At 40.4% G+C, this 18,564-nt stretch overlaps 1 protein-coding gene across 1 annotated transcript in view; it reads left to right on the plus strand.

Moving 5' to 3' along the window:
- Positions 1 to 18,564, plus strand: part of LOC307153911 (ADP-ribosyl cyclase/cyclic ADP-ribose hydrolase 1) — a 479,938-nt gene that overhangs the window by 384,016 nt on the left and 77,358 nt on the right. Inside the window, exon 6 of the mRNA XM_079863707.1 lies at positions 11,314 to 11,406. Coding sequence (XP_079719833.1) covers positions 11,314 to 11,406 — 93 coding nt within the window. The remainder of the gene's footprint in view (positions 1 to 11,313; positions 11,407 to 18,564) is intronic.

Genomic DNA, 18,564 nt, shown 5'->3' on the forward strand with positions numbered 1-18,564 from the left:
CTGAGACACTGGTTCGGCGGCAGCCATCTTATCCGGAGACACTGGCTCGGTGGGCGTGACGTGAACAGTCTCTGGATCGGCAGACGTGACGTGAACAGTCTCTGGATCGGCAGACGTGACGCGAACAGTCTCTGGATCGGCAGACGTGACGCGAACAGTCTCTGGATCGGCAGACGTGACGCGAACAGTCTCTGGATCGGCAGACGTGACGCGAACAGTCTCTGGATCGGCAGACGTGACGCGAACAGTCTCTGGATCGGCAGACGTGACGCGAACAGTCTCTGGATCGGCAGACGTGACGTGAACAGTCTCTGGCTGAACCAGCATGACATGGAGAGCAGGCTCGGCAGGACTGGACGGGACCAGCGGCGAAGGCGCTGTGCTGGACGGGACCAGCGGCGAAGGCTCTGTGCTGGGCTATAGACCGATCTGGTGGCTGGCTTGATGATTGGCGTGACGTGAAAAACAGGCTGAAGGGATACTGCGGGTTCACGGAGCTTCTCCTCCACGCCCACAGCAAACGACAAATCACTCAGGGAAAGGGCCAGGTTGATATACCTTTTTAGCGTCCAGCCGGTATAGACCTCTGGCATCATTTGGGCGATATCCTCGTCCAGACCGCTCCGGAACAGATCCATGAGCTGGACGTCATCTAGTGACGCTAAATGGCAGCAAGCCCAGAAGTCCTTCACATACCTTTCAATGGGCTGGCCATCTTGAAATAGAGCAGCAAGGAATCTTCTTAGGGCCTGGTTGCTCACAACTGCTGGATCCATTTGTGGTGAGTTATTCTGTTACGATGCAGAGCAGGAAGCAAGAAGCAGGATCCAAGTGCAGCAGTGTTTTTATTAAATAAACTAGAACTTTGACATAGACTCAGACTTCGGAACAGAACAAAGAACATGCAACCTAACAACATCAATAACTCACAATGACTGAACTAAAACACAGGGCTTAAATACACAGACAACCAAGCTAAACAAGATAACAAGGGGTCGTGGTAAATAAGAAACACCTGGGAAGACTAATCAGCATAAAGGGAGACAGCTAAACATGAGAAGACAGGGGAACACATGACAGACAAGAACAAGACACAAAACCCATACCGTGACACCCACCCTACCCGATAAACACTTTATTATTAAATAACCGTCAGCCACTATAATTCCACTTTGCACATATTTTCTTCATATTGATTGAAAATAAAAGCTGTTCCAATCTGATTTGCGATGGGAAAAGGGAGCAGAACGAGTTCAGTAAAAGGTGGATTCGAACTCGATCGCGTCAAAAGTGTCTGTTGCATGCACTGATCTATATAGAATGACTGGATAGCTCATGACGTCATAAACAGTGAAGCCACCGCGCTCATGCGTTCAGTGTATTGAATCAATAGGAAATTTTATGATTTGACTGAGAAAACATTACCTAATGAGACACCATTTTTAAATCTAAAGTCTCCCTGTACATTCTTACAACGCAAAACTTCCTAAGCATTTAAATGGGTATTTGTTTAAAGTCAGAAATTTTCCTGCTTATGAAAAAATTTAAAAACGGCAATTTCTTTGCAAAAGGAATAAAAAGCTGTATGAGAACACTAGTCGGCCTTCACTGAAGAGCTATCTTTACAGGTAAGAAAAACAGTTTGATAGTATTAATTAAATAGTGAATGCTAAATACCTATATTTTTGTGAATTGGTGAATATTCATGTGAATATTGTTTCGTGGCCACGAATTAATAATACCTATACCTCAGCACGTTTTACCAATTTGTTCCCTCTTTTTACTATATTGTGGCCACGTTGTAATTCGTTAAATCAAAATGAGGGATGGAATCAGAGTCGGCGCCAGAGCAGATATACTGGAGGGGCATTGGGTCATCAGTGGGGGGGCACTGCCGTTTGAGAAATATTTTGACGCAGTGGTGACATCATAGTCCAACACAGCAGAAATGCTATAAAAAACGAAACACGTTTTATTATTATTATTATTATTATTATTATTATTATTAATTATTATTTGTGAATTTCGTTTATTCTTGTTGTTGTTAATTTCCATACCATGTCACTTAGAGGCTATGTGGTAGCCCTATGCACACAGTTTACTCAGTCACACACACGAAGACGATAATAAAAGGCAGAAAGGGGTGGGGTAAAGTTATGCCCTCTCTCTACTCCAGCTCAGTCACACACAGCGGAGGGCTGTCATGGAGGCTAAACGCAAATAAATGCAGTTTACCCATCTCTGACATGTCAGAAATAGTTTATCCACCTTCAAGTTCCGTTTATTTATAGAGCACATTTACTACCGGCTGACAACCGACCAAAGTGCTGTACAATAATTACAATCAAATACACAATGAAACAATCAATGATCACTTGTAATCAATAAATACAAAAAGACAATTACATAATAAAAGCTGAATCAAACAGATGAGTTTTCAGAGCAGATTTAAACTCAGATAAAATGGAAGCCATTTTGATTTGGATTGGGAGTTTGTTCCACAGCGTGGGGCCAGCCACTTCAAACGCTCTATTACCCCTGTTTTTCAAGCGGGTTCTGGGAATCTGAAGGAGGAATTTGTTTTCCGATCTAAGCCCTCACTTAGGGGTATATAGGTGAAGTAGGTCCGACAGGTATAATGGTGCAAGATTATTTAGTGATTTGTAGACCAGTAATAGAATTTTATATTCAATTCTATGCTGAACAGGTAACCAATGTAGGGATCTCAGAAGGGGTGTAACATGCTCAAACTTTTTACATCCCTTCAGGAATCTCGCTGCTGCGTTTTGAACGACTTGTAGGCGTGAAATTTGAGTCTTAGCAACACCATAATATAAAGAGTTGCAGTAGTCCAGCCTCGATGTTATAAAGGCATGGACAGCGACCTCTAAAGAGGCGTTAGAGAGAAAAGATTTAATTTTAGAGAGAGAGCGTAGATAGAAAAAGTTAGAGCCCACTACAGAGGCAATTTGCCTGTCAAATTTCAGACTGTTATCGATCATCACACCCAGATTACGCACTTGGGATGAGGTACTCAGATTTAATAACTCAAAATTTTGTGAGTTTTGTCTACTAGTTTCGGAGGGGCTAAAGACAATAACTTCCGTTTTCTCTGAATTTAAAAAAAGGAAATTTTTTGAGAGCCACGATTTTACGTCGTCCAGACACGCGGATAAACAACTAAGAGCATGCTCTTTTTCGGAGGTCAGAGGCAGATAGATTTGCATATCATCAGCGTAACAGTGGAAAGAAACGTTGTGTTTCCTAAAGATAGATCCCAAGGGAAGCAGATAGAGAGAGAAGAGAGTAGGTGCAAGAACAGACCCCTGCGGTACACCACAGGTTAGTTTGCGTGATGATGAATTAAAATGTCCTATTTTAACCGAAAAAGTTCTATTGGTTAAAAAATATCTGAACCAATTTAAGACCGTTCCTCCAAGCCCCACATAGGACTCCAAGCGAGAGATGAGAATTTCATAATCGACGGTGTCAAAGGCTGAAGACAGGTCTAGCATAACTAAAATGACAGAATCTCCCGAGTCAGTAGCCATTAAAATGTCATTTAGGACTTTTACAAGGGCTGTTTCCGTACTATGCAGTGTTTTAAAACCTGATTGGAAAGTCTCATAGATGTAATTGTTAGTTAAAAACGATTGGAGTTGCAGAGAGACAATTTTTTCCATCACCTTAGAGATGAAAGGTAGAACAGAAACAGGCCGAAAATTTGCTAAAATAGAAGGATCCAGTGTAGGTTTCTTTAATACAGGGGTGACTGTGGCCATTTTTAAGATTTCAGGGATAACCCCTGCTTTCAGACAGCTATTAAGTAGGGATACAAGCCCTGATCCTACAGTATCAGTTAATTGCTTTAAGTAGCGGGGGTGTATAATGTCATGGGGACTAGGGGAGGTTTTTAACTTTGCAATTAATACAGGGGTGACTGTGGCCATTTTTAAGATTTCAGGGATAACCCCTGCTTTCAGACAGCTATTAAGTAGGGATACAAGCCCTGATCCTACAGTATCAGTTAATTGCTTTAAGTAGCGGGGGTGTATAATGTCATGGGGACTAGGGGAGGTTTTTAACTTTGCAATTACTTCTTTGAGAGATTGCAGGGAGATGGAGTTAAAAGTAGTCCAAGAGGCCGAAGGACTCTTTAGCAGTATCATTTCACCCTTAGTCACTTGTATTTGAGCTCTAAGATTGGTAATTTTGGTCCCAAAATAATTAAAAAAATCTTCACATAATGCATTGGTCGCATTGTTAGAAATCTGTACAGAGGGATTAAGTACTGAATCTATAACCGAAAAGAGAACTCTAGGAGTTTGATGGTGTTTTTCAATCAAGTTAGAAAAATAGAGAGACTTGGCTTTCTTAACAGCGTTCTGGTATATCAACAAACAGTTTTTAAGTATATTAAAAGATATTTGCAGTTTGTCTTTCTTCCATTTCCTTTCTGCTTTCCTACATGATTGTCTCAAGGCGCGAATGTCATGATCTATCCAAGGCTCTGATTTACGCTTCGGCTTTAGAGACTTATAAGGTGCAACATCGTTCAGTGTTTCCAACCATACAGTGTTTATAGATTCAAGATGCTGCTCAACATCTAAATCAGATAATAAAAACTCATGGGACAAAGAGAAAATATTTCTATTGTAGCGTTCAGTAAAAGCCTCGCAGAATCGAGGTGGGTACATACGGACCTGTTTAATGTCAGAGACAGTTCTGCAAGGGATAGCGGGGAGAGACATTTTAAACATGATCGGAAAATGATCAGAAATCGGAGATTCAATCACTTCAGTATCAATTATAGACAGACCAAAAGATAGTATTAAGTCCAGCGTGTGGCCTTGATTGTGTGTAGGTTTTTTAACCCATTGTATCAGATTAAAAGAGTCAATTATATTCAAGAAGTCCGCCGCTAAATGGTTCGAAGCACAGCATACATGAACATTAAAATCTCCCAAGAGTAGGATCCGATCATGTGCAATGATTAGATCCCCTACAAACTCAGAGAATTCTTCAATAAAGTTTTTCGTCAAATGTGGGGGTCTATATATTAGAGCTATGACAGTAGGTTGAGACCAGTCAAGCAAAAGTAGCTGGACTTCAAAACTTGTGGGGTTAGTGGAGGGTAGCATTTGACAGCGTGCTCCAAAGCTTTCTTTAGTAATGACAGCTAACCCTCCACCCCTGACAGCAGGACGGGGAGAATTGTAAAAACAGTAGTCAATTGGAACAAGTTCTGAATAAGGGCTCAGATCTCCTACCTTCATCCAGGTTTCAGTAATAAACATGAAGTCCAAGTTGTAGGATGAAATAAAATCCTTTAAAATAAATGTCTTATTGACCAAAGAATGTGCGTTGATCAGCGCCATTTTTGGAGAATGTAGAGTGCTGTATGAAGCCGAAGCTTTCCTCAAGGGACGAAGATTAGCAATGTTTACCCCCGTCGGGCGAGGTCGAATAATCATCCGTTGATCAAACTCCTCTAGAAGTTGAGCCAGCGGATCGGGAGGAACTGGGAAGTCAGTCTGAATGTATGTAAGCCAGCGAGATGAGGGTACCGGCACATGCCGAACCGCGAAGCCGATCAACTCCTTGGTCCGTGGCCGAGACGTAGAGTTGAGTAGAAGACCAGCTCGCAGATGGATCTTTAAACTGACCATTTTCCCGCTCCGTTTCCCACGTCTTCTCCGACATTTCCTCGGGGTAACATCCATTTGCCAGCGACGAAGAAAATCTGGAATGTCTCTTAGAGTGCTCCTGTAAGTTTTGTTTGCAAAATTTCCCAATTTTGCGTCAAAAACGTCCATGCAGCAACTGCGAATATCCAATAGTGTCTGACGATCGTAAACAATAGACTCAGCATAATTAAAAGGTATAAGAGCACATAAAACTAGCCAAATATAGGACACAATAAGGAGTGTTCGACGGCGTGCCACTCTCACAGGCGCCATCTTCAGTTCAGTCTTCAACTGTTGCCACCTCTCAACAGTTTATGCACTTCCAGAAAACCATTAAGTAGGCCTACCACTGGTTATAAACATTAGACAACACCAGCCTCCACCATCATCAAAAACACCCCTGGACAACAAGTAACAGGACAGGACCGCTGACATAACTGAGGCATGCATTTGGGAAGCAAGTAACCTATTGGACAAGCCATGCACCAGGCAGAAATGACATAAGCCCATATATCTTAGAGGCAGCCAAGTATAAAACACAAATGCAGATAGACCCAGCAAACATTCACCAACAATTCACCTGCTTAGTAGGTATCATGAAAGCCAGGCTGGCTTCAATAAGTGAAATGAACAAACGACTTACCCTCAGAAGAGTTGCAGGCGACGAGTGTTGCTGCTGAACCGTCTAAGTACTGTGTCCTTCCATTCGCTTGTGCATTTGCGTGTCAAGTCTTTCTCGAATGCAAGCTGCACCAACCTGGCCTTTCTCTCGTGTAGCATTGTGCGTCTGTGTTCCGAAAAAACATTTTTCAGAGTGGAGAATGAATTCTCACACATTGCTGTTGTGGATGAGCCAAATGTTAATGCATGTTTGAAAGCAATCAGCACACTGGGCACGGCAATCAGATGGTTGTGGTACGTTGAGATGATGTGCTGTATGGTCCAATCTCCCTGTATTGCTTGCTTTTGTGACATTAAAAACTCTTTAGCAACTTCAAACTCAGCGTCAATCATAATCGATTGTGACAGGTCGAGAATATGCTTCACAGCTTTCACATCAAGGAAGTTATCGCCCTCTGGATTTAGTGCTGCAAGTGCACTTGCCAGTTGTGAGTTGTGCTCGCTGAATCTACGCTCTAGTTCCCCAACCACTGAATCAATAGTGATGTAGTACAATCTCCGAAGTTCAGTTTCCAATGTTCCACATTACATAGCAAGGACATGTGGTCCTTCGAAGTTTCATGTTTATGAAATCCAGAGGTGGGTAGAGTATCCAAAAACTGTACTCAAGTAAAAGTACAAGTACTTATAGAAATATTTACTCAAAGTAAAAGTAAAAGTAATAATCTTAATAGTTACTTGAGTAAGAGTAAAAAAGTATCCAATGAAAAAACTACTCAAGTAGTGAGTAACTAGTTACTTCGGATCATATAAGCCTATATATATATATATATATGAAGACTTCATGATGCAAAAGCCTCTGAGTGCCATCTGAAACTTTCTTCTAAAACAATCATTTTTATCAAGCTTGTATATTTAAGTTCAGTAATTTCACTTTAATGACAATTAATAGGTAGGCTACTTTTCATTGCCATTTAAGTGTGAACATAAACATACAAGCTTGATAAAAATGCTCTTTTAGAAGAAAATTTCAGATGGTACTTAGAGGCTTTTGCCTCTGAAGTCGTCATATATATAAAATGATATTATTTAGATTTTGTTTATTTAAATGACTATTATTATCAGCTATCTTTGCAACAAAAACAGAAGAGAGACGTAAGCATGATTTCTGCCATCTGTATAGCTCGAAAATCATTGCCTGTCCTCTGGTTTGTATAATAGTAACTTATACAACTACATTTGGATTATTAGACAATGTCGAAATAAAGTGAATCTGCAGAGTGTTGCATTCAAAGGTATTGACAGAGAAGAGTTAAAAACTCTTCACATGTGCTCGCGCTCATGACTGCTACTGAACATCTGAACACACAAAAAAAAAAAAAAAAAAAAAAAAAACTTAAAAAAGTACATCGACGGATCTTCTTCTGACTGTTCTCCAAAATATAATCAAATGTATATTTCTGCAAGCATGTTTAAACTGGTTAACTGTGTCTACGGCAGGCAAAGGCATTCGTTTTCAAGTCGAGTTCGCACGCCACTGCGCAACGATACACACAAACTACCGCGGGATGGCGGGTGTTCATAAACTGTGAACAATGGTAGCTTTATTTAATGTAAATTAATGTATATGTCCAAAAAACGGGTAATGTCATACTTTCTAGAATCGTGGCGTAATAATCTGTTTGGTTGTAAAATGTATTACCTGAGTGAAATGAAATCGAATATATCGTCCTGACTCCTGTGGAATCATTCATTCACAGACAGCTTACGAAGATGTTCAAGTTCAACTAATAAAGATCTTCATCGCTGGCAAAAATATGATGCATTTGAAGATTTGCTCTCACTTGACTGTACTGTAGGTCCACTGCTACTTCATCTACACTCTTGATGTGCTTAAATCTTCCTGTTACGACTCCGAGTCCAGTGTGAATTGAAATCGCTTCAGACGATTCAGTGCGTGCAGGAACTGAACAGTTCATTCAAACTGATTCGCGAACCGATTTAGACAGATCTGCCAACTTGTTTGATGAAGTCTTTGAACAGAATCGACTCAAAAGAGTCATTCATTTGTGAATTGAGCATCGCTCAAGTCCAGAAAAAAGATACAGCGCGCTCGGAATAAACTACGCATTTAACAACACATATTGCATTAAAATAAAGTAACGAGAGGAACGTCGCCCAATGTAACGAAGTAAAAGTACAGTTTTTTCATTAGAAATGTACTCGAGTAAAAGTAAAAAGTACCCACATTCAAATCTACTCTTAAAAGTACAATTTTTCTAAAAAAGTACTCAAGTAAATGTAACGAAGTAAATGTACTTCGTTACTACCCACCTCTGATGAAATCCACGGTCTTTGGCCATAGCATGTTTCCAGTTACGATAGCCCACACTCGCAAAGGCATCCAATGTTCCAGGTTTTCTTGTAAAGCTGAACATCCGACAGCAAAAACAAGATGCTGAGTCTGCCTTGACACTGTACTCCAACCACTCTCTGTTGTGAAACCATTTATCAACGAATGATCGCCCCTTACCACTGTAAACAGTTACAGGATATTGTTTTAACACAATTTGGACAGGCCTGTCAGTCCTGATATCATCAACCGCTGTCCACTGACTTGGAGGGCTTGTAGATTGTTGCTCTATGGCTGCACTAGTTAAGTCTGTTGGCGGTTGTCCGGAGCAAGCCGTGGTACTTGTGGTGGTGGCCGGAGTGTCAGAGTCTGCTGATGGAAGAGGCTGAGGAGGACTAAACCATTTTCGTAAATCCATTTTTTGTCGATAATTAGGCTAACAGTTAGCCGCTTGCTGTCTATGATATAGACGGACAAACTGTTCTTTTCGATTCAAACAACAACTTGAAATGGATTTTGCGCGCTGAAAATCAAATGTAACAAGTTTACTCAGCGACCAATAAGCATTGACCAATGATGACCAAGCCTAGTAACATGTCATGAACAACCAAAATTATGCGTTTTCCCCGTTCATTTCATTTTATGTAATTTAAGTTACAGTTTGTACATTTAATATTAAAATAATAACTAAAAGGGATATTTTTTTGGGCCACGCCATGGCCTGTGGTAGGAGGAGCATCAATGACCGCTAGGGGGGGCACGGCCCTCGAATGCCTCACCACAGCGCCGACAGTGGATGAAATTAGTTAAACGTGTCCACGATTTATTAAAACGAGGGAACAAATAAGTCGTCATAACAAATTATTTAGATCAGTGGACTGGGCGCATATAAGAACGAGCAGAGAGAGAGAGAGCGCCCAGGCTGCGCGCGTGCACCCTCGCCGTCTTCAAACAACACGAGCGCTGTTTTGCTCTCTCTCCCTCGCGCATATCAAAATCAATTGACACGATAGTAAAAGGTCGGAAGACTGATTGTGTTTTATAGATCATTAGTTTGTTCAAATAAAGTGTTTGATTAGTTTGCAAGTACATGTTCAGGAAATGCATAATACAAATTGTATGGGTTAATGTAAGTAACGGTAAACAGACTCTGCAGACTCTCTTTTGACAGACTCTCTTTTGAAGCTTTCAAATGGTGTCGCTATTGGACACGTAATTGTGATTATTTCTGCTCTGAGGTTTATTATAGGCTACTGTTGACTGTTTTTTTTTTTTTTTGTTTTGTTGTTTTTTTGTTTGTTGAAGAAGCATTACTCTTTCCTCGGAGTAAACAACACGGGAATAGCAACAATTGTGCATTTAAAAATGACTACTTACAGGGCTTGAATTATAACCTGTGGGCAGTTTTTCTACATCCTTTTGTGAACATCGTTTTACACTTATATGCTGCACAGCGGATCGTCTTAAAAGTGCCGTCGGAGCTACCAATCTCTGTATAACGGCCGTTGGATCCCTCTGCTGGTAGGGAATCGTAAGATGGCCGCTCGAACACTTCCGGTGGCTTCACTGCCTGCTGGCAGTTTAGAAAGTCATGAACTATCCAGTCATTATATAGATGAGTGGCTGCATGCCTTATTCCCTACGCCACTGCGGATGACAGGCTGTTGTCAGTTTTGGGTTTTTTTTCTGGCCCAAACAGACATTGATGGGCGGAGTTAGTGTAAATAGCCATTGCCAACAAGGCAGGCTATTTGCACTTAGTGTAGATAGACACTCCGAATTTATATAAAGTATAAATAACATTCAGAAACTGTATTTGTAATTAATAAAGATCAAGAAATAAATACTGATACAACCAAACAGACATTGATGGGCGGAGCTAGTGTAAATAGCCATTGTCAACAAGGCAGGCTATTTGCCCTTAGTGTAAATAGACACTCCGAATTTATATAAAGCATACATAACATTCAGAAACTGTATTTGCAATGAATAAAGATCAAGAAATAAATACTGATACAAAAATTAAAAATTATAAGAAATTACATTTATTTACTGTGACTGATTTTATTTGACATACACACAGTGGCACGCTGTTTTTGACAGGTTAATGTTGAAGAGCTGCTAACAAAATAGTATTGTATTCACATAATCTCTCTTGAAATGTAAATGAATCTAAATGTCAGCATTACCGCACATGTATAAAGAAATGTAGTCTGTCGGGTAAAACATGAGCTTATTGATATAGTTCAGTCAGTCTGTTTTTTTATTCCAACCTTTACTCCTGATCAGAGGCTTCCGCAAATATTTAGTTTATACGTAGTTACATTTTAATTAAGTTTAATGGTGCAACACAAAAATATTGAGCAGTGTGTAAGTTGTAAATTAGTGCCCATTTACATCAAAACTAGGCTAAGTTTTAACATACGCACAGCAGATGCAACCGGGCCCAGGACCTGGATTGGGAACCACTGAACTAATACTGTGATATATAACATAATTATCATGCAATTTATTTAATGAAAACCATTTTGGACTAGATAAAACATTGTTTGCATTTCACCCTAAACTGCATGTGGAAAAATATTCTTTTTCGTTTGACATTAAGTATGCATTATAAACATAAAAGCATATTTTCAAGTGTCTATTTCTCAGCATGTTTGGCAGTGTGGAACTGGACAATCTAAACCCAAGGATGGTCAGCCATGTCTACATTAAAGTTGTCTACAACCTGGAGGGACCCTTTGTGTAAGAGAGTACATTTCTTCTTGTTCACAATGTGATAGACTTTATTAATATATATATTAATAATAAACACGTTCTCTTCCACAATGTGGTCACGCCATGCATTTTTGCTGATCAGATAGCTATTTGTTAAAACTGTTCCATTTACACATGGCAACATAAATGTATCTCTGCAGTATAAATATAAAACAGTTCTTCAATTCCCAAGCTGTAGGCCTATGCAAATTTAACAGAGTTCACGTCAACGAAACCAACGGATAGCTGCATTTTATTTATCATCAGCTAATTTTAAGATAAAAGACCACAATAGGAGAGAAAGTGGCAACACAATATAATTTAGTCTCACTATATTTTTAATGAAAATAATTGTGTGTTGAGTTTTTTGGATGCAGCACCAAACTTTAATTTGCGGCATTTAAAAGATACTCATGTTCTAGCCAACATGGATGTTTATATGATGTGTTGCTGCCAAATGTATGTGTATATATAATCCTGCATATAAAATAATCACACCCATATTGTGTAACATCGTGAAAGACAATCATTTAGGCTATTCTTACACATCTGAACTTGACAAAGGTTCTAAAAAGGTCCAAAATCGGTCCGGTCAGCCTAAACGTCTATAAAACCGTTTAATCACGTGTGCATCAACACATTATTTGTGGACTAAACTAAAGCAAAAAAAGAGTGCTATAATTACTAAAAGTCTAGTCTGTGTTTCTATCTTGTTTCATGTTTAGCAGCTCCCAGTAATGTTTATTAGTCTTCCCAGGTGCTTCCTATTAGCGGGGGTGTGGCCTTGTTATCTTGTTTAGCTTGTTTGCCCTTGTATGTAAGCCTGTGTGTCTAGTTCAGTCTTTGTCAATCCTTAATGTTTGTTTGCTGGTTGTTCTGTTCCTGCGCCTTGTTTCCTGAGTCTGAGTTTACGTTTGTGTAGTCTGAGTTTGTGTAATAAAGAAATACTGCAAATGGATCCTACTCCCTCATCTGCTTCAACCACCCGTGACAGAAGGATTGACCACAACATGATCCAGCAGAATGTCGCTTCCGCCAGGATAATCGCCCGATGGAGGAATATGTGCGGGATTTTTGTGAGTTTTGCCATGGGGTGAACTTTAAGGACACTGTCTTAAAGGATATGTTTGGCCGTGGAATTAATAGGTTTCTTTATTTCCTCATGTCTGATGATACCCCGCAATACACGCTACCGCAATATATTGGCTTTGCCCTTTTATTAAGTGGTTCACCATTTACTGTGGGCTTTGCATAGGAGGAACCTCGCAAACTCACAATATTCCCGAAACCTGTCCCAGTTCATGTCATGCCCATCAGGATTTTGGCAACTCCAATACTCACACCACACGCCAGCACAGTCAGGCCAGAGCCTCATTGGGTCCACCCCGTCATAACCGCCAGTCTAGAATCTCTTCCCGCTGAGACAATTTTTTTCTGCCGCTGCGGAGGAAGCTGTCCCTGAGGCCGCTGCGGAGGAAGCTGTCCCTGAGGCCGCTGCGGAGGGCGAAACAGAGTCTGTTCCTGAGCCGGTGTTCGTTCCTGTTCACATCACGTCTGCCGAGCCTGTGTCACCGGACGAGATGGCCGCCGCTGAGCCTGTGTTTCCGGACAAGATGGCCGCCGCCGAGCCTGTGTCTGTTCACGTCATGTCTGCCGAGCCTGTGTCTCTGGACGAGATGGCCGCCGCCGAGCCTGTGTTTGTTCCTGTTCACGTCACGTCTGCCGAGCCTGTGTCTCTGGACGAGATGGCCGCCGCCGAGCCTGTAGCTGTGTCCGTGTCCCAATGTGAAGGCTGCATCCTCCGAAGGCCGTATTTGAAGGCCGATTGGCCGCATTTGAAGGCCGATTGCATCACAGCGGCGCGACGAAGGATGTCCCAATTCAAAGGCTGCATCCTTGGAAGGTCGCATTTGAAGGCCGATTGCGTCACCGAGGCTCGATGAAGACTGTCCCAATTCAATTCTGCATCCTCCGAAGGCCGTATTCGAAGGCCGGTTGCGTCATCGCGCCGCGACGAAGGCTACCCTGATTCAAAAGCGACGCCAAATGCGCCCTTCGTTTCCCCGTGAAAAGGATACATAAATGGACACTTAGTGGCCTATCCTACCCCATAAGTCATTGCGCGCCGTTGACGACAGGCCGGCGGCCGAGACTAGAGATCGGCGGTGGACAGCAAATTCACATTTAAATGTAAGTATTATGTTTTCATTTACTCAAATAGCTAGCGAAACCACAGTTAAAGTTTATTATAAACTTCATCTTAACTCCTTCGTCATCATTGCATGGCTTCATTTGTCAGGTAGTTTTAGCCAAAACTTGTGGTAATAAAGTTATTAGTTTAACGACCTATTTGTAATATTTGCACTAGTCTATCTCACTTGTGTATTATAAGAAATATCACTCAACCTATAAAGCCTAAAACAACCAACCCCCAAATTTGGTTTTTAACCAAATTTGACTATAGGCCTACAGAAATATTAAGCATATTTTGCATGTCTTGATGTGTCATATTTTGCAGTGTTAACAATGCACTTAAGATTGCACCCCTGTGTTAAGTACCCTTTTCTGCTTTTTTAGAACAATTCAGGGAAAAATGGGTCTGGGGAATGTAACTCCCATACAGGCACATATATTATTTTGTGCCTGTATGGGAGTTACATTCCCCAGACCCATTTTTATATGGGTATAATTTTATATATATAAGAATTTAATACACGCATCTTTGCTGAAATGTATTGTGCTGCTGTATTGTGCTGTTGTTGTTAACAAGCCATGGTTAATTTGCTCTGCCTTAGATTGCACGTGTCCTGGGACAGGAGAGGGTGTGAGTGGGAAACCCACTGCTGAAACTTGGCCCTGGTTTGTCCTCATGGATGAGGTGTTGGGACAGAGGCATTGCACCAACCCCGCCCTCATGGCCTCAATCCCCGAGGACAGATCAGGGCCGAGTTCAGCAGTGTGTGACCAAGAAGAGGAGGAGCCAGGGGCAGCATCAGCACCTGCACCAGCATCAGCACCTGCAACAGCACCAGCACCACGAAGAAGGCGAGACAGAGAGGACGAGTTTTTGGACTTGATTAGAGAAGACATGGGACTGCAGAGGCGAGGAGAGCACTGGAGAGTAGGGAGAGGATGGACAGGCTGTTTTCTCTTCTTGAACGAATTATTGAGAAATATACATATATATTCTTGTTGAACTTTTTTTTCACCTATATTTTTTAAAAGGAAAAAAATCTGTACATTTATTTATTTTTATGCAACTTTAAATGTGTAATTAAAAGATAATTCATTGCTCTGGACATTGTTTATTTTTGTAATGATAGTCATAATTTCTACATGAAACAAATTCTTCTATACCTTTTTTTCCCCCAACTATTTACAACATACGTTAAACATATCAAAATCAACATTAACATTTAAATTTACAGTACATAAAATAAGAAAAATGATGTAGACTTTTATTCAGCTGAGCAGGAGACCCTGGTGTGCTGAACTGGGATGGGCTCCACAATGACCCTGGTAAGGCCTCCTGCTGGTGGGACTTCATCTGGGATGGTCTCCAGAGTGTTTGACTGCATATTTTCTCTATCCACTAAATTGTCTACCAACAGGTTTGCAGGGCTGACTCATGGAATAAATATTGAGTTACTTTATTACACTAAAGTACTTTTAATAACCACTAATACCACATTGGGGAAAAACTACTAGTCATATATTTCAAACCTTAGTTAAGCAATTTTTTTATTATTATTTTTTTCATTATCTTGCATACTCTAATGTACTTAAGGTATCAAGAGTAAAAGTAAAGGAATTCTGCAGGAAAAAAAACCTTGTCAGGATTTTTATGATGTTTTGCATTTCTATTACTGCATGTTGCATTTTATTTCTGAATATTTTCAAGGTTGATACATTTAAACTATATACTTTTGTGTAGTTTAATGTAAAACAATGCATCATATTGTAAAATAACAATTTTGTAGTGTTGCTGTCCCGTGTGGGAAAATTACTTTGAGTATTAACGAAGTATGTAGTTTCTTACATACCACCACTGGTTATTTTGAAAATTAAAGTAACAAAATGTAGGCTTATTGTCACAATATTAACAAATTGTTGCTAACACCAGCTCCGTCCCATTTCAAAGGGCGCATCTGAAGCGCTCGGACCGGTCTAGCCTACGGACGATTGTTCTTGTCGCCTAGCAACAGTGACTGACAGCTGCCGATGAAGATGCCAGGTCATGTTTGTAAATGAGAAGGGGTTCTCAAACAGTTTACCTGGATAAATAAAGGTTAAATAAAAATAAATAAAATGAAGAGCGGGAGTAACATTCGCACTGGACTTTTTATATTCAATTGGGGTTAAAAACCTGTGTAAATATATTTATTACCATGGTCCATTTATGTGCATAATAAAAAGAATACACTAGCCTACAAAATCGCATCAAGGTAAGATATAAATGAACATTTGAATCTTCAGCTAAGCCGAAAGTATGACCTGAAACATCCTTAATACCATGTCCTCCAGTAAAATATAAAACATAAAAATGACAATAGCCAGTTCTGGCTCCATAGCATATCAAATGAATTGTCAGGATGGCAGCATACTCTCGCACCCTTGCTTGGCGCCAGGAGCGGTAATCAGGAACACCTGGCTGCGCAATTAGGAAATCCTACGGAGGCTACATGGTGCGTCCTTCGGAGGACGCATAGGCTGCATCTTTGAAGTCTTCAGTCCTTCGAAGGATGCAGCCTTCACATTGGGACACAGCTTGTGTCTCCGGACAAGATGGCTGCCGCTGAGCCTGTGTTTCCGGACAAGATGGCCGCCGCCGAGCCGGTGTCTGTTCCTGTTCCTGAGCCGGTGTCTGTTCCTGTGCCATGGCCACCCAAAGGGTCGTCTCCACCATGGCCATCCAAAGGATCGTCTCCGCTCTGGTCGTCTCTGCCATGGCCACCCAAAGGTCCTGGTCGCCCACACAGTTTGCTCCATTGACCTGGCCCTCCCACCTCCCCCAAGAATGCCTCCGTTTCACCACCACCCTGGACTATATTCTGAGAAGGGTCTGGAATTCGCTCCTTAAGGGGGGGTTATGTCATAAGTCTGGTCTGTGTTTCTGTCTTGTTTCATGTTTAGCAGCTCCCAGTTATGTTTATTAGTCTTCCCAGGTGCTTCCTATTAGCCACATCCCCTTGTTATCTTGTTTAGCTTGTTTGCCCTTGTATTTAAGCCTGTGTGTCTAGTTCAGTCTTTGTCAATCATTAATGTTTGTTTGCTGGTTGTTCTGTTCCTGCGCCTTGTTTCCTGAGTCTGAGTTTACATTTGTGTAGTCTGAGTTTGTGTAATAAAGAAATACTGCAAATGGATCCTACTCCCTCATCTGCTTCATTTGACATGATTCTGTGAAAGAAATTACACAGGATTACTTCACCTTAAAAAAACAATTCCAAGTAAAGGTCAATTCAGGGGAGACTGAATTGACAGCGAGCGAAAACAATGGTATCAATAATCATTCAATACTTGGTTAAATACTTGTACTTCTAACAAAGTTTGACAACAAACTCCAAATAAGCCAGTGTTTTAAACACACCATAATATAGTTAGTTAGTTAAATTTTATTTCTGTGTCATGCCAAACATTTGGCCCATCTCACATGGGATTACAAGACACCACAAACTTATTTAGCAAACATCTTCCAGTCGCATATACAAATCATTCGGAGAAATACATGAATACAAATATATACATACACACACACAGCATATACAAACAAATACTCATCTACATCTCAATAAAGAGCTTTTTTCCTCTTCTCCCAGGCTTTCTCAAGATAATTGGCTAATTTATATGTTTCACATGTGTTTCACAGCCATCTCAGTCTTTGAACATCATCCATATTTACCAATTCAATCTCTGATTGTATCTTACAAAACATTGTTCACAATAATTAGAAATATATTTCTTACTTTCACTTTCAGTTGACATGTGGGTAAGCATTCCTTGAGGGTCTGGTGCCACCCATTTCAAAATGTAAAGATTTGTAAAATGTAAATTCAATTTTGAATAGGACAACCCCATGGCTGGAAAAGACATACCCTCACTTCTGTGCTCTCTCCCGAATGCAGCGGTCAAGAGGCAAGACAACATTAGGAAATTCTGTTAATGAAAACAAAACACACACAAACTTAAATAAGAGGGTAGTTAAATAAAAACAGTAAACAATATTGTTTTATTAGAACTACTATTTTACTATTTATTTTAACTAACTATTGTAGCCATATAACAATCATTCACAATGACTAAATCCAAGGTAGCCAACCCTGGTCCTTGAGAGCCCCTCTCCTGCTTGTTTCCAAACTATCCCTGCCCTACTTCCTGCTGACTAATAATGGATCAGGTGTGTTGTCAGTCAGAAGCTGGAAGGGCAGGAATAGTTGGAAAACAAGCAGGGCAGTGGCTCTCGAGGACCAGGGTTGGCTACACCTGGTCTACATATTTTAAATTGTGAAGCAATAAGACTGCTGTTCAAATGTACATGTTACAGTGTAATACTGCATCAGTTACTATGAAATTAGCTGGCTGTACTTTAGCTTTTTCTTGAGCAATGACAGACATTATAGGCTCTATATTTGTAACTGTATGAACAATTATTTAGAAAAATGTATGTTTGTATTTAAGGTATATTGTGTATAAATAAGATGTAAATCGCAACGTTCTTACATACTGTACAATGGGGTGTCCTCTGGGACTGGGATGATAATGCAGAATTTGGAACTGGAGACAATAGACATTAAAAACAAATGGGTGAAAAATATTTAAGGTAAGAAAGGACACCTTAATCATTAAACACCATAACTATATGGTTAAAAAAAAAAAAAAAAAAAAAAAAAACCACACACACCTTTGTGAAGGACATTAACCCTCTGGGGACCAAGGTGTTTTTGGGGCCCTTGAGATGTTCTGACATGCCTTGACATTTGTGCTTTTTTCAGTTATTTATAAACATGTTAATGACAAAGGTGTAAATTCACTATATATAGCACAAACAGGGCTACCATAATATGCGAGCAACTTGTATGTAGATGTTTGTATTTTTAAGAGAATAATGTTTATGCGTGGTTATTGGAAAAAATAAAAATGAAAGTTGCT

Source organism: Squalius cephalus (assembly GCF_949319135.1).
Source record: "Squalius cephalus genome assembly, chromosome: 25".
Taxonomy (NCBI): domain Eukaryota; kingdom Metazoa; phylum Chordata; class Actinopteri; order Cypriniformes; family Leuciscidae; genus Squalius; species Squalius cephalus.